The sequence below is a fragment of the Bos grunniens genome, chromosome 7, assembly GCF_055505025.1.
Source record: "Bos grunniens cultivar Pamir isolate PY7600 chromosome 7, Bosgru_T2T1.0, whole genome shotgun sequence".
NCBI lineage: Eukaryota > Metazoa > Chordata > Mammalia > Artiodactyla > Bovidae > Bos > Bos grunniens.
In genome coordinates this window covers 58762601-58777815 of record NC_141171.1, presented here as the reverse complement: position 1 = coordinate 58777815, position 15215 = coordinate 58762601, and the positions used below count along the sequence as shown (strand labels likewise).

The window sequence follows — 15215 nt, the reverse complement described above, 5'->3', positions numbered from 1 at the left end:
ATATTTATTTTTCTATATCAGGAGGCTAAGTGAAAAGAGAATTTTAGTAGTCTCTGAGATGCCCAGTAGTAAGTGTTATCACACTGTTTATCATCTAAAAAAAATAACTCCCATTATGTCTGTCTGATTTCCTTTAGTCTATAAAGGAAATTTTTGAGCCCAGCCTTCTAAGAGTATAAGAAAACCAAAGCGACAATAAAACTAAACACTCTACTTCAGGTGTTTACACTTGAGAAAGTAAGATTTACTCTAGGTTAAAAAGCCCTTGATTTTTTATTTCCAAATTCAAAATTTTAAACAGTTAGTGTACAGAAAGCCCACTCACACAGCTAATATTGAAGGCAGCGCCAAACCGATTGCAGACCATGGCAGTGTTCTGATGCCTTGTGGACATGGGTTCTGTGTATATATACAGTATATATACAGGGCAAGGCAGCTTTGTACACAACAAAGTGAATGGCATACTTCATCAGGTTATACTAGACACCCTACAGGAAAACCCTATGGGAAAACAGAACGGAGAGGTGTCATTTTGGATTGAGGAGCCAGGGGAAGCCTCTTATGGTAGGAGATGTCATGGAAGTATAGGATTTCCTCACATAGAAAAGGAAATGGGAGAGCCCTTTTCAGGCTGAGATGAGCCGACAGAGCTCCTGGAGTAATCAGAATATAGGGTAGATCTGGGTTTCTAGATCCAAGTGCGTGTAATCACATGTGAGTGAGTGTGTGTATGTATGTAGACATGACAGTGATAACACCTAAATATGATGAGCAGATTATTAAAGTTTTTATTTCCATATTGAGACTTTGGCTTTATTCTGAAGGTAACTAGAATTCAACAAAGTTTTGTGTAGGATCAGAGCTGTCTTATAAAAAATATTTCTTCAGCAACTTGTAACTCCAGAAATAAGAGGTGTCAGTCTCCATTGTTTGCACCATGTAATCTAGTTCTTGGACACTGTCCCTGACCACGTGGGACAGATACGTTTTTCACAGGGTCCCTAGACTTGATCTCAACGAGTGGAGTATCCTCCAGCATTTTCCTTTATGACCCAAACAGTTCAACCAAAGGATAACTAGAAGGAAAGCCAAAGATTTATTTTATTCATATGTACTTGGGATTTTTTCTTCATGATTTAGATGATTTATTCACTGAGTAAATGAATGCTGTCCATGCTTGCTTTGCAAAGTTGTAGATGCTTTTTTGCAATGTCCACCTAACTTGAGGATTTACTTTATTAGATAGAAAAACAAGAGGCAGAAAATCACCGGCTCCAACAGGAACTACAGGATGCCAGAGACCAGAATGAGCTGCTGGAGTTTCGAAACCTAGAACTAGAAGTAAGGAAATGATGATGATGATAAAAATAATCATAACAATTAACATACACTGATCCCACTCTATGTGTGAGGTGCCGAATTAAGCATTTCAGATACATACACTCACTGGACCTCACAGCCACAACCAAGATTTGACTGAGGAGGCAACTGAGGTTAAGTAACTTGTCCAACTCCTGTGACTAGTCAGTGGTGAAACATTGATGCAACTCAGAATTGTCTGCCCAGATACTGTACTTTACAACATGGTTGCCTTTATGAATAAGACTAACGAATAATTTTTAAATAGTCTAAGTAGATTTCAAACTTTGTAAATATTTCATTTCTTTTACATAATCATTTCCATCCTCCATTGAATCCTGACTCAGAAAATTTTCTTTTATATATTTCAAATTAAATTTCAAAATGTACTATATACAAAAGTATTTTATTGTTAGACTCTTGAATTTGTAAGTAAACTTTTTATTCTGTAATGCATTATGCAAAAGGCTAGGAAGCAAGGTAATTTCTTTTAGGAAATACTCTGGTTAACCTAAGTTTCAGAGTCTATATTTTTAAAGTAAAACATAATCAAATCAGATTCTGATTGTATCATGCAGAATCTGGCTTAGGGTCTGGTTGAAGTATGCTGATATGTAAAGGATAAGAAAATTTCCCATTTGATTTCTTTGTTATTTTGCCAGCAATTTCTTCTTGAAGATATTTCACATTAGGTTTGAATAATATCAAACATTAGGTTTGAATAGAGTTTGCAGTTGGTATGCTTCAGTGAAGAAGTCATTTTGGTAGCCCACTTATCTTACTCATCAACCTTAAGTGAACTGAATATGCAAAAGGACCCTGAGCTGCCATAAAGCTTCATGGTCAGAAGAAGATTCTTTGTGACACCTGAAAGCTCTAAATATTCATACAGTTTAAAATGGAACTCTACTTCCCACATTTCCCTGATCAAAAAATTTGCAAACCTGGATGACACGGTGATAAATTCTTCTCCTATAACTCTCCATTGACTAATCAGTTCTTTTCCATTACATTCAAGCATGAACATCTTGAGTTCAATTTCCTATTTTTTATTTTTTTGCCAAATGGCATATTGATAAACTGCTGAATTAGCGTAGAGAACACAGACAACTGGTTTAGTGATTAATCAGTTGTTGCTTTTTTTTTTTTTCAATTCCTATATATTCTTCACTGTATTTCAAGGAAAGAGAGAGACGATCCCCTCCATTTAATCTGCAAATTCACCCATTCTCAGATGGTGTGAGTGCTCTCCAGATCTACTGTATGAAGGAAGGTGTCAAGGTAGGCAGATGTTTCCTTGTGTGTGTTGTAGACAGTAGACGATCTGGGAACTGGAAAAGGGGAGGTTGCTGGTCACCGTTTGGTCTTTCAGTCACTGGGTGTCATTTTGATACAAACCATGTAGGAACTGAAAATAGTCACATCTGTGGGAGAATTAACAGAATGTACACAAATAAATGTGTGACAGATATATGAACAGTAACAGCAAAAAAAAAAAAAAATAGGAAGCAATGATTATTTTAAAAAGAGTGATATAGAATCAAAATATGTGTAAAGATAATTACCCTTGATTATCTAGAGGAAATATTAAATAAATTTCAGTGCTTGAAGAAACATATTTCAAGGATGCCAGATAAAAAGGTATTTGTTGTGCTGTTCTGATGGCTGTGGAATTCATTATCTTGGAATTTCAGTATTAGAAGAAATCTAGAAATCATCTCACCACCGTCTCTTTTGCTGTGAGTGTTTTAGGTAGGATTTCCCTTTTGGGTTTCCCTGGTGGTTCAGACAGTAAAGAATGTGCCTGCAATGCAGGAAACCCAGGTTTGATCCCTGGGTGGGAAGATCCCTCAGAGAAGGGAATGACTACCCACTCCAGTATTCTTGCCTGGGAAATCCCACTGACAGAGGAGCCTGGCAGGCTACAATCCATGGGGGGTCACAAAGAGTCAGACACAACTGAGCAACTGACACACTCCCTTTTGGAAGGCTTTAGGGATTATAACATGCTGTTCACTTAGACATAGTATATAATTTTATTTTTAGTGATATTGGAATACATTTTAAATGTTAAGGTCTAGCGGAAGTGGCTCCGTCTCCTGGAAAATATATTGTCCTTGCATGTGACAAAATCACGTAGCAGCTGTCTGTTCCAGATGTAAGGCTAGGAATCCTCCTGCTCGTGCCTTCTGCATGGCCCCTCCTGCTCCCACTCTGACTGCCAAATATACCTGCTTTAGTTGCCTTCTTTTTACCTCTGAGACTGAGCTAGACTTTTGTATTTCTGTGGATAGGGATCTGATATACTGTTATCTATGGGCTTCCCAGGTGGGGCTAGTAGTAAAGAACCCACCTGCCAATGCAGGAGACTTTAAGAGACTTGGATTTGATCCCTAGGTTGGGAAGATCCCCTGGAGGAGGGCATGGCAACCCACTCCAGTACTCTTGCCTGGAGAATCCATGCACAGAGGAGCCTGGAAGCCTTCTGTCTAAGGGTCGCAAAGAGTCGGACACAACTGAAGTGACTTAGCACACACACACACATGCTGTTATCTGAACATAAGTGAGAGGAGAAAGTGGTACTAATGGAGAAATCGGGTAGAAAATTGTGCTTCCTTGACTTCCATCGTAAACCATTCTCATGTTGTTTAAACTTCTGGCCTTCCTGGGCTACATGAAGATTTGTAAACCAAAGCAGTTTTTTGATTCAACTCTAAATGAGAAGCACTTCACCTGTCTTTTCCTTAGATGTTTTGTTTTTAAATAAATCACAGACAACCTAATCCAACGTATGTAATTTATACCCAACAGCACTTTAAATGGTGCAGTTGCTTCAAACTGACTGGGGTGAAGCGATATAATAAAAATAAGCTGTTTCCCATAAATGGAGTCAATACTAAATACCCCAAAAATGAAACTGCACTATAGTTTTCTATGCAGCTGTCAAAATCTCAAGCAGGTCAGATCCCATGAATTAGAGTGAAATTGGCTGGTTATTTAAATTTATTACTGTTACTTTTCTTTATACTTGAAATCTATCAGAGTTGGAACAAATTTTCAATAATCATGAGAAAAAAATTTACTGAGAAAATTTGGAGTTCTTATATATCCTAGACCCTTTTATATACAGTCTCTTTATCCTCAAATCAGCCTGTGAAGGAGGAATTTATTATCTCCATTTTGCAATGGGCGGAATTGAAAATGCATTGTTAAGTTTTGCCAGGTTCACACAGCTCATAAGAAGCAGAGTGGAAATGTAAAACCAGTTGTGACTGATTGAAAACAGCTCAAGGAGGTACAGGTCTTAAAATGTCCTCTCTCCTTTAAGGTTAGGGCACTGATAGAATGGTTAAGCCACTGTTGCACCTTTGACTTGAATGCAGCTCCTTGATTTTGCAGGATGTGAATATCCCTGATCTCATAAAGCAGCTTGATATCTTGGGTGATAATGGGGTAAGTAATGAATAAAGTGCAGTAGAAATATGAATTTGTCTAAAGAGAAGCAAGAAATACTTGCCAATGCATCATGTGTAAAATAAGAGCAAGTGAAGAGAACTCTACTCGGTAATTTGTAATAACCTAAAAGGGAAAAGAATCTGAAAAAGAATATATATGTGTATAACTAAATCACTGTACTGTGGACCTGAAACTAACACAACATTGTAAATTGACTATACCTGAAACACATACATACTTACATATGTACCTAAATTGAAACAAACTTAAAAAAAAAATGACAAATGAGACTCCAGGTTCGCTTAAGCTTACGCATTCCGGAAGAGAATCAACAATTTATCAGATCACTCAGTTTAAGGATTATAAGGGTCTCTGCAAGGTAGTGGCAGAAGTGGGAACGCAGAAGGTGCTTTTCTTGGGCAGGTTTCAGGTTGGCATGCTGACAACATCAGTGGTGATTAAAGCTAATTACCTTCTAACTGTTGCTGGGAGGCATCCGGCATAAAATTAATCAGTCATGCAGTTGCAAATACTGCTAAATAGTAGGGTTGGTGGCAGACCCATAAAAATGGACCAGGAAACTATAATCCTTTCTCTTTCTGAAACACCTTCCTGACAGGGTCAAGGCATATTAATTCAGTGGGAGGACCATTCATTGAAATACTCAATGAATGACACATGCAGGTTGAAATAGTCATGCTATTTTTTTCCCTTGAAAAATTATCAAAGCAGAGAACAAAATCAATTAAATCATATCAAACTGCTCTGAAGAGATTACTTTTTATTTCATTTTGGTTTCTGCTTTTCTTATGACTGTTAATGAAGTATGTTTACAGTGAAACATAAAATCAAATCAGGACTAGAGAGATATAAAAGCATCACATTTAATGTACTTTTTACAGGTTTTGAATGAACTCTTTGTTAGGAATTATTACTAAATAGAATAGACTGTTTGTGAATGTTCCATGCATCCATATGTGGCAGGCAAGTTAGGTAGTATTTTCTAACAGTGTAAATGTCAAAAGTGTCTTCAGCTTATTTTCTTTCTCTCCCCTTCACCCCGCACAGAATTTAAGAAATGAAGAGCAAGTGGCTATAATTCAGGCCAGCACTGTGCTGTCCCTGGCAGAAAAGGTAATAAATAGTACTAACATTCAAATCATCTCAATGTCTGACTTAAAACCTGGGGTTGAAGGACATTCTCTTTGCCCCTGATTTTGCATTATTGAATACCTAATAAATATTATATTCTTAACCCAGCTAGAATGAGAATAAACAAAATAAGAGTCTACACACTGATTTGGGGTGGGTACTTTGAAGCCTCTTAAAAATATGTGAAAATGCAAAACCTGATTTACATTACTGAAGCCACTGTTTTACCAAGCTGGGAAACCAATAATGAAGAAGTTTTTGTTAAGAGGTGGAAGATTGGAGTAGCGTGGCTCTTTCTACGGGTTTTTCCTTGGATGTGTACATAACCATTTCCAACTGATTTTGTAACTTGGTGGTGGCTCCCTGCAGCCTCATTCAGAAAACGTTAACTTGGGGACTGTCAGAAGGGCAACCCTGAGCGTTCTCTCGCCCCCTTGTGTTTAAATCTGGTAAATGCAAGGGAGAGAAAAAGGAAAGAGCCAAGTGAAGAAGCCTGGTAATTGGCTGTACTCGGGGTGCCTTGAAAATTGGCACATAGTTAACTGGTGCACACAGCTGGATAAAGTGAGAACTGTCATATAAGTTCCTTGAGATTTTTTTTTTTAATTTCATAAATGCATAAAAATCATGTTGTAAATTAAATGAAACCATGAGCAAGCATTCACCTTGCTCCAATCTAGTTACTCAAACAAAATAATGACATCAAGAAAAAAATGGCAGAGGTAGAAAGATTTCTATAACATAAAAAGATACTTAAGAAATATTGAAACGATCCTTTTTTACATCTTGATTCAAGCAAACCAAGTGTGAAAAAAGCAACATTTTGCTGAAAACTAGGGAAGTTTTAATATGGACCAGGTATCAGATGATAAAAGGAATTAACGTTAAGTTTGCAGTGTGGAAATGGCCTTGTGGTTGTATTCTTTTTTAAGACCTGAAGTGTTTGGAATACATCCTGAAGTATTTCATGGGAAATATCTGGAATTTGTTCTTTAACTCTGTCTACCTATACATATTTCTACCCCTTGGTCCTTTCCACGATTGGTTTTGTCAAGCTTTCCCTTCTTCCCTTTTTTACCTTTGTCTGGCTAAATATTAATCATCAGACCCTCCCATACATGGGGAAGCCTTCCTACTCACCCAAGTCTAGTTAGGTCTTCTTTCTCTGTGTTCCTACAGTGACCTGTGCTTCTGTTACCCTAGATTTTAACAACTATAACACAAACACCTTTTTCCTTTTTATTTTAACTTATGCTGTTGTTCACTAGATTATGAGTTCCATGAGGGCAACTCTGGATTCTGTTTTCCACTCTTTGTTTTCCTGGTTTTCCAGCCCAGCATATTTAGTAAGAGATCAATCAGCATTTACTGAATGAGTGAATTCATGAAGACACTGTTCCAGTGATACAATAATAAAGAAAACACAGTCTTACCACCAGTTCTGCTACATTTATTTGGCAGTGATAGCCAGAGCATTTCATCCAGTTGGGGTTGTAAAGGGCTTTTCTTTATTGAAAGAAAAGTCACTTTAGGACTGCAAAGAAAACTTGGGGAAGTTTCTATGAAAGGCAGAGACTTCTTCATTTGACAGTTCTCTTAAAAACATGATGTACAAGAGAATTTGTTTCTCAATGGTAAGTGGGCAGCAAGCCAGAGGGAGCATTTTAATAAAACTAGGTGGTACACAATTGCAATATGAGGCTGTGTACAAGGAACCCATGACTTTGGACTGAAATTTGTTTCATGAGGGAAGTTCTGCATATGTTGAAGAGCTGAGAGACTAGCATCTCTCCAGTCTCCATGTCTTTTTGTATTTCCCCATGTTCCTTACAGCCAAACAGCTGTTAGTGGTAGCCCTTGTGAATATCAAGGCTTTAATATATAGAAAAATGTTCAGTACACCGCATAATTTATCACAAATAAACCAAGAAAAATAGCGAGTAGTGACGCAAATTTCTAACAGTACAGAAGTACAAAAATGAATGTTAACAAAAAAAAACTAGAATCCTGTTGAGTACCTAGTAGATGCAATACACTGTGAATAGGGCCTTAGGTTAATTACCTTCTTTACTCTTCACATTCTTATTAATCCCATTTCACAGATAAGAAAGTTGAGACTAAGAGTAACCAGGTAATGTTTCAAGCCCACACAGCTGTGAAAAGCTAAGATTGGGATTAGACCCAAGGTAGCTGGGAAAGATTTGAAGGCAGGAGGAGAAGGGGATGACAGAGAATGAGATGGTTAGATGGCATCACCAACTCAATGGACATGAGTTTGAACAAACTCCCGGGAGATGGTAAAGGACAGAGAGGCCGACAGGGAGGCCCAGCAGTTCATGGGGTTGACTGAGCAACAACAAAGTTGATCTCTAGGACCCACACACTTAACTATTTTGCCTGGTTGCCTCCCGGGGGGATAAGCTGTTGGTTAACTTCGTGAAGACCCATTATAATAATTTATTCTCTGAAACCATATATGTGGTAGGCTCACACTATATTATTCGAAGTCTGAATTTATTCAGGGTGTTGATCAGTGCTAATATTAATGCCATCTAATGTTTATGTTCTAATACTTAGAACAATATATTCTAAGTATTAAGAAAGTAAATTCTCTGTGTGATTTAAAATGTGTCTCTACTCAACAAAATGATTCTTCAACCTGTAGCTGTGATCAGTTTCATACACTGAAAAACTGCCATTTCTCCATCTCACCTGTTGTTCTTTCTTTCCTTGTGCTCCCTCCAGTCATGGAGAATTAGACGTACCTTCAGCTTGGAACTTGCCCCTCACTTTTGCCTGGTCATCTCTGACTCATTTTTTACACTTCAGTGCAATGTCACTTCCAAGAAAGCCTCTCATGGCAATCTCCCATGAGGGCAGATTCTGTGTTTCTTATTCACCCTCACATCCCTGGTACCTAGCGCACTGCCTGACACATGGTGGATAACAATGAAGGCATTTGTTGAATGAATAGTGAATTAATGAATGAGGGGAAAATTATAACTTGCTTCTGAGCTAAGAGATAAAATGCACCAAGATAAAATGCATTTAGTAGATAGACTAAGAACTTCAGTTCTGAGTCTACTTTCTGAGATAGCAGAAAAAACAGCAGCTCAGGAGATAGTACCATCTAGACCACATCAAGCAGTCATGTCAAACCCTGTGTCTGCTTCACTCCATAGTGGATCCAGCAAATTGAAGGAGCAGAGGCTGCCCTGCACCAGAAAATGATGGAATTGGAAAGTGACATGGTAAGTAAAGATGAGGTATCATAAAAACAAAGAATAATTGAAATACCCCTCAATTTCAAGCTATGTTCTCTAAAAATGTCACATTGTAATTTTGTAGTATTTCCAAAACTAATGCTGAAGAAAATCCAGTTAGATGTTTTTTTCCTTAGGCTAAATAATTTTTCTACCATATATAATTATAGTAAACATTACAGAAATTATGGGTATGACTTTGGTATTAAAAATCTCCAAGCCATCTCGCTCCCGTTAAGATGGCTGCTACTAAAAACAAAACAAAATGGTAACATACAATGATGAAGATGTGGAGAAATTGGAACCCTATGCAATATTGCTGGGAGTATAAAATGGTACAGCTGCTATGAAAAGCAGTATGCTTAGTGATTGCTCAAAAAATTCAAAATGGAATTACCATGTGACACAGCAACACCACTTCTGGGTATATACCCATAATAATTGAAAGTGGGCTCTTGAAGAAATTTTTGTGTTCAAAAGCAGCATTATTCGCTATAACTTAAACATGGAAGCAACCCAAGTGTCTGTATCAGTGGATGAAGGGATAAGCAAAATGTGGTATATACATCCATGGGATATTATTCAGCCTTTAAAAAGGAAGGACATTCTCCTACATGCTACACCATGACTGAACTTTGAGGACATATGCTAAGTGAAATAAGTCAATCACACAAAGACAGATGCTGTGTGATTCTACTTACATAAGGTACCTGGAGTAGTCTAATTCATAGAAACAGAAGACACAATAATGGTTGTCAGGAACTAAGAGGGAGAAATGGGCACTTGTTTAATAGGTACAGAGTTTCAATTTTGCAGATAAAACGAATCCTGGAGATTGGTCTCATAACCTTGTGAATATACTTAACACTACTGAACTGCACACCAAAATGGTTATGATTATAGACTTTATATTATATGTATTTTGCCACAGTTAACTTTTGTTTAAATCACCCAGCCTGGGAATTGGTCCTTATTAACATAGAGCAACGCATAGAATTTTATAATAGTACCGTCATTACTGCTGTCACTATTACTAAAAAACAGGCAGCGATTCCTGTTAGGTTGGAAGATCTTATAGTAAAAACAACTTGAATTTCTATAGCATGTGACAGCTTGCAAATTTGTAAAATTTGCTGATATTTTACACAGAACTTACATTTTACCAACCAGTTAGGCTCTAAAGTCTAAAGATTTAACAAGCACTGTCTATATTCAAAATACCCTTGAACACTTTAAATACAAAAATTTTAATTAGGCAATCAGATTGTTACAGGCACTGTTCTAGGCACTGGAGCTCAGATGTAATCAGCTGGAAGTCAACAGCAAAACTGCATGCAGACATATGCTCTCTCGAAATCAATGCAGAACTTCTGTGGTGGTGCAGTGGATAAGAATCCCTGCCAATGCAGAGGACCCAGGTTTGATCCCTGGTCCAGGAACACTACACATACTGCTGAGCAAGTAAGCCCATGTGCCACAACTACTGAGCCTGTGCTCTGGAGTCCAAGAGCCGCAGCTGCTGAAGCCCGTGTGCCCTAGAGCCTATGCTCCGCAACAAGAGAAGCCACCTCAATGAGAAGCCCATGTACCACAACGAAGAGTAGCCCCCGCTCACCGCAACTAGAGAAAGTCAAGGTGACCCAGCAACAAAGACCCAGCACACCCAAAAATAAAAAATAAAAACAGGAAAAAAAAAGTTGGTGCAGTCAAGTTTACCTTCAGCATTGGAAGAGACCCTTGTTCCTTGTTAAGCATACAAAGAAAGAATTAACTTGTGCTTAGGGCTATGTTCTGTACAAGGATATATTTTTTAATGCAAATGACAGGATACTTGAAATATGAGAACCACACAGAAACTGAGGACAAGCAAGGTAACATCACTTTACATCTCCTGGATCACCCTGGCTTTATAGCAAGAGCAGACACTCACTCATTAAGTAGCAGTGTGGGAGGAATCGCTCCCACTCTCTGAATTACTATCTAGCTTTGCGTTTGCTAATGATAGTTGAGTTTGAATAAATTAAGTTTCTTATTATACAACTCTGCTCTATTACATTTCATAACATTCTTTTAAAAATATACTATCATAGTATATTTACACAGATATGCTTATCAGTTAGCATCTATAGCATTTATCTTGGAGAAGGCAATAGCAATCCACTCCAGTACTCTTGCCTAGAAAATCCCATAGGCGGAGGAGCCTGGTAGGCTGCAGTCCATAGGGTTGAGAAGAGTTGGAGACGACTGAGCGACTTCCCTTTCCCTTTTCCCTTTCATGCATTGGAGAAGGAAATGGCAAGCCACTCCAGTGTTCTTGCCTGGAGAATCCCAGGGACGGGGAAGCCTGGTGGGCTGCCGTCTATGGAGTCACACAGAGTCAGACACGACTGAAGTGACTTAGCAGCATCAGCAGCATAGCATTTATCTTGTCAAAAATCTATCCTTAGGGACTTCCCTGGCAGTCCATTGTTTAAGACTCTACTTCCACTGCAAGGGTCTCCTGTTCGATCCCTGGTCAGGGAAACAAGATCCTACATGTCACGCAGTGAAGCCATAACAAACAAAAAAAATCTATCCTTAGTGGCATACTCTTAAATTGATATGAAAATTCTTTGAGACATTCCATGTGGATTGTCATTTTATGCTTCTTTCCACTGATTTTTACATCCCCTGTGTGAAATTGTAAAAGTTGAAGTATTTCCCTGAAAGACAAGATCTCTGACCCTACAAAGACTAGTGATTTGTCTTACAGTGGAATTAGAGAAAACGTTAATCAATACAGTTTAGATATCACTTTCTTGTTAACTAAGCTGACTCTATCTACTAATGTGGACATTTTTTCTAGGAACAATTCTGCAAAATCAAAGGCTATCTGGAGGAGGAGCTAGACTACAGGAAACAAGCCCTTGACCAAGCATATATGGTAGGTACAAGAGACATTCCAGATACCCTGAGTGTGGATGGTTATATGCTCTGTAGTAAAGCATCCTGTGTAATTTGTCATGTCATGTATGTGAATAGACCGCAACATGCAGCTCGCTTATCCAGTGGTTTCCAGTTCTCATTTTAGACCAAATGTACATCTCTAGCTGTTTGCTGTTATAATACTATTATAATAGTTAATAAATATTTCATTGTAACTCATTTTTCAAACAGTTTAATTATGTTGTTAAATAATATTTAAATGAAAGACAGACTGGACAACAGTGTTGATTACAGAGAAATTTTATTAAATCTGATTGTTGGGGATCCTAATCTAGGGGTAGAATAATAATGTATGTAACATGATACATATTTTCAATTCATTTATTTCTTACAACAACCCTATGAGGTATAGGGAATATTATTATTTCTATATTGCATATGAGAAAATGAAGGCTTAGAGAGAGGAACACCCTGGCCCAGCTTGGAAAGTGAGTAGGTAGTGCTTAGGTTTGACTCCAGACATTGTGGCCATAACTACCAGAATCCAGCCACAGTGAGTAAGGCTATATGGGGGAAATGGGCTGTACCTTTCTCTCTCCTCCAGATTATGCTGACTCAGGAGCACATTTGATCCACTCCCCTGTACCAAATTCATAAAGCATCATTCTTAATGCTGGACTGCAGCTTGGATTTCTTCTCTCTGGGTGGGTACCACCCCACCCCCCACCGTAACACAGTGTAATGACTCAAGACAAAAAGAGGAAACTTAAAAGTTTTTATAATGCTTTCCTGGAAGCAACCTGAATTGCTCTTGGGAAAAGAGTGAAGCACTTAGCCCCTGATGATAACAAAGATGAGTTGGTACTCCCCCTCTAAGTTGAGTAAGAGATTCTGAGTGCTGTGTGATGGGGAAGGGGAGTTGCCCTCTGCTTAGAGAATAAAGAAGGAGGTGATTTTTCCCTCCCTTCCTACCCTTTCAACCTTGCCTCCTCTACCTACACATGATAACCTTAGACCATGTGGGTGTGTCCCAGGACTGAAGACTTTAACTTTTAAAAGGTAAGGCAACCTACTTAGTCCAGGACAGGAGCCTGGAGGACATCCCTTTCCAGGCAATGTCCTTTCACCTCTGTCAGAGTCGAGGGGATAAGATTATAGATTGTGGTAACTGTATCTGAAGCATGTGAAAGAAAAGAAAACTGGGCTGTACAAAGCTGTAGACTCTTCATCTAAAAAAGAAAAGCCTCGAGGAGGCATTTTACAGCTAGCTGCTGCCGCTGCTAAGTCGCTTCAGTCGTGTCCAACTCTGTGCGACCACATAGACAGCAGTCCACCAGGCTCTTCTGTCCCTGGGATTCTCCAGGCAAGAACACCGGAGTGGGTTGCCATTTCCTTCTCCAATCAATGAAAGTGAAAAGTGAAAGTGAGGTCGTTCAGTCATGTCCGACTCTTAGTGGCCCCATGGACTGCAGCCCACCAGGCTCCTCCATCCATGGGATTTTCCAGGCAGGAGTACTGGGGTGGGTCGCCAGTGCCTTCTCCAGCTAGAGCAACTACAAATCTCAGAGTATTAAAAAACAGACCAATTCCAAAGGGTCTTAGGCTCTGTTTCCCAATTTTTAAGAAAAAAATGGAGACGCTAAAGCCATCTTCAGAGGTGTGTCATTTGGAGAGAGGTGGCACTGTGTATGTGAGTGTGGAATACTTCCAATTTCAAGTATTCTAACATGGACCACTTTGCAGTGTTTATTTCTAAATAATATACTGCCACAATAGATATCTCTAAATATCTGTCAAATGAAAGAGAGAACAAATTTATTCTCAGCTACCTTTGAGAATAGAAGGACATACGGTTATAACAAGGTAAGGACTTCCTGAAAAGGAAAAGTATGTGAAATAGACAGGATCCAGAAAAAAGAACAAATTCCCCTCCATCAGGGAAGTTTACATATTGGCTGCTGCTGCTGCTAAGTCACTTCAGTCGTGTCCGACTCTACGACCCCATAGACGGCAGCCCACCAGGCTCCCCCGTCCCTGGGATTCTCCAGGCAAGGACACTGGAGTGGCTTGCCATTTCCTTCTCCAATGCATGAAAGGGAAGAGGGGAAGGGAAGTCACTCAGTCGTGTCTGACTTGTAGCGACCCCATGGACTGCATCCCACCAGGCTCCTCCGTCCATGGGATTTTCCAGGCAAGAGGACTGGAGTGGGGTGCCATTGCCTTCTCCGTACATTTTGGCTAGCTGACCCTTATTGCATCTTATAAAGGGACTCAACAAAAGGATATTTAAGCTGGATAAGCTTTGACATTCATTTTGTTGCTATGGTCATGTGAGAGTAAAATAATATATCCCTCCCCATATACACAAGTGTATGTTTATACACCACATGTAAGATACTAAACTCCAAAGTTTTCTATTTTCCAGAGAATCCAGGAACTAGAAGCAACTTTGTACAATGCTCTGCAGCAAGAAACTGTTATTAAATTTGGTGAATTATTAAGTGAAAAGCAGCAGGAGGAGCTGAGGACAGCAGTGGAAAAGTTACGGCGGCAGATGCTGAGGAAGAGCAGAGAGTACGACTGTCAGATTCTTCAGGAGAGAATGGAGCTCTTACAGCAGGCCCATCAGGTGAGGATGGAGTTACTACATCTGTGTTGGATGGTGCTAAGCACATGGGACCTAGTTCTTAGTACAGAGTGTTGATGTGGGTATGAAGAATCCTGAGAGCTAGAAGCTGTTTTCAGAGAGTAAAACAAATAGCTGCTGTTTTATACCTACACTCAGAAACAGGGTGATGAGTTCTTAATGAATTAATCTGAAGAAAATTGGCAGTTCAGAAGCACTGTGTCATGCTACTGTTTTTGCAACAACTTTGCCATGAAATAATACCCTTTGAATTTCATGGAACCTGATCATGTCCCTTTTCCTGGGAAGGGACTCTTCGGGATTTTTTCCAGGACAGAGATCATGCTGTTTTTCACCCCAGTCCATAACCAAACCTGATGGAATCATCAGAAGAGGGTGAAAGGGAACAAGGGCCTTTCTCTTTATTCCCAGAA

At 39.0% G+C, this 15215-nt stretch overlaps 1 protein-coding gene across 4 annotated transcripts in view; it reads left to right on the top strand.

The window, feature by feature from the left end:
• Positions 1 to 15215, top strand: part of JAKMIP2 (janus kinase and microtubule interacting protein 2) — a 189280-nt gene that overhangs the window by 154922 nt on the left and 19143 nt on the right. For all 4 annotated transcript variants that reach the window (XM_086412240.1, XM_086412239.1, XM_086412238.1 and 1 more), the window contains 7 exons: positions 1243 to 1341; positions 2542 to 2640; positions 4759 to 4812; positions 5884 to 5949; positions 9150 to 9218; positions 12076 to 12153; positions 14581 to 14784. In XM_086412240.1, the coding sequence (XP_086268366.1) occupies positions 1243 to 1341; positions 2542 to 2640; positions 4759 to 4812; positions 5884 to 5949; positions 9150 to 9218; positions 12076 to 12153; positions 14581 to 14784 (669 nt within the window). The remainder of the gene's footprint in view (positions 1 to 1242; positions 1342 to 2541; positions 2641 to 4758; positions 4813 to 5883; positions 5950 to 9149; positions 9219 to 12075; positions 12154 to 14580; positions 14785 to 15215) is intronic.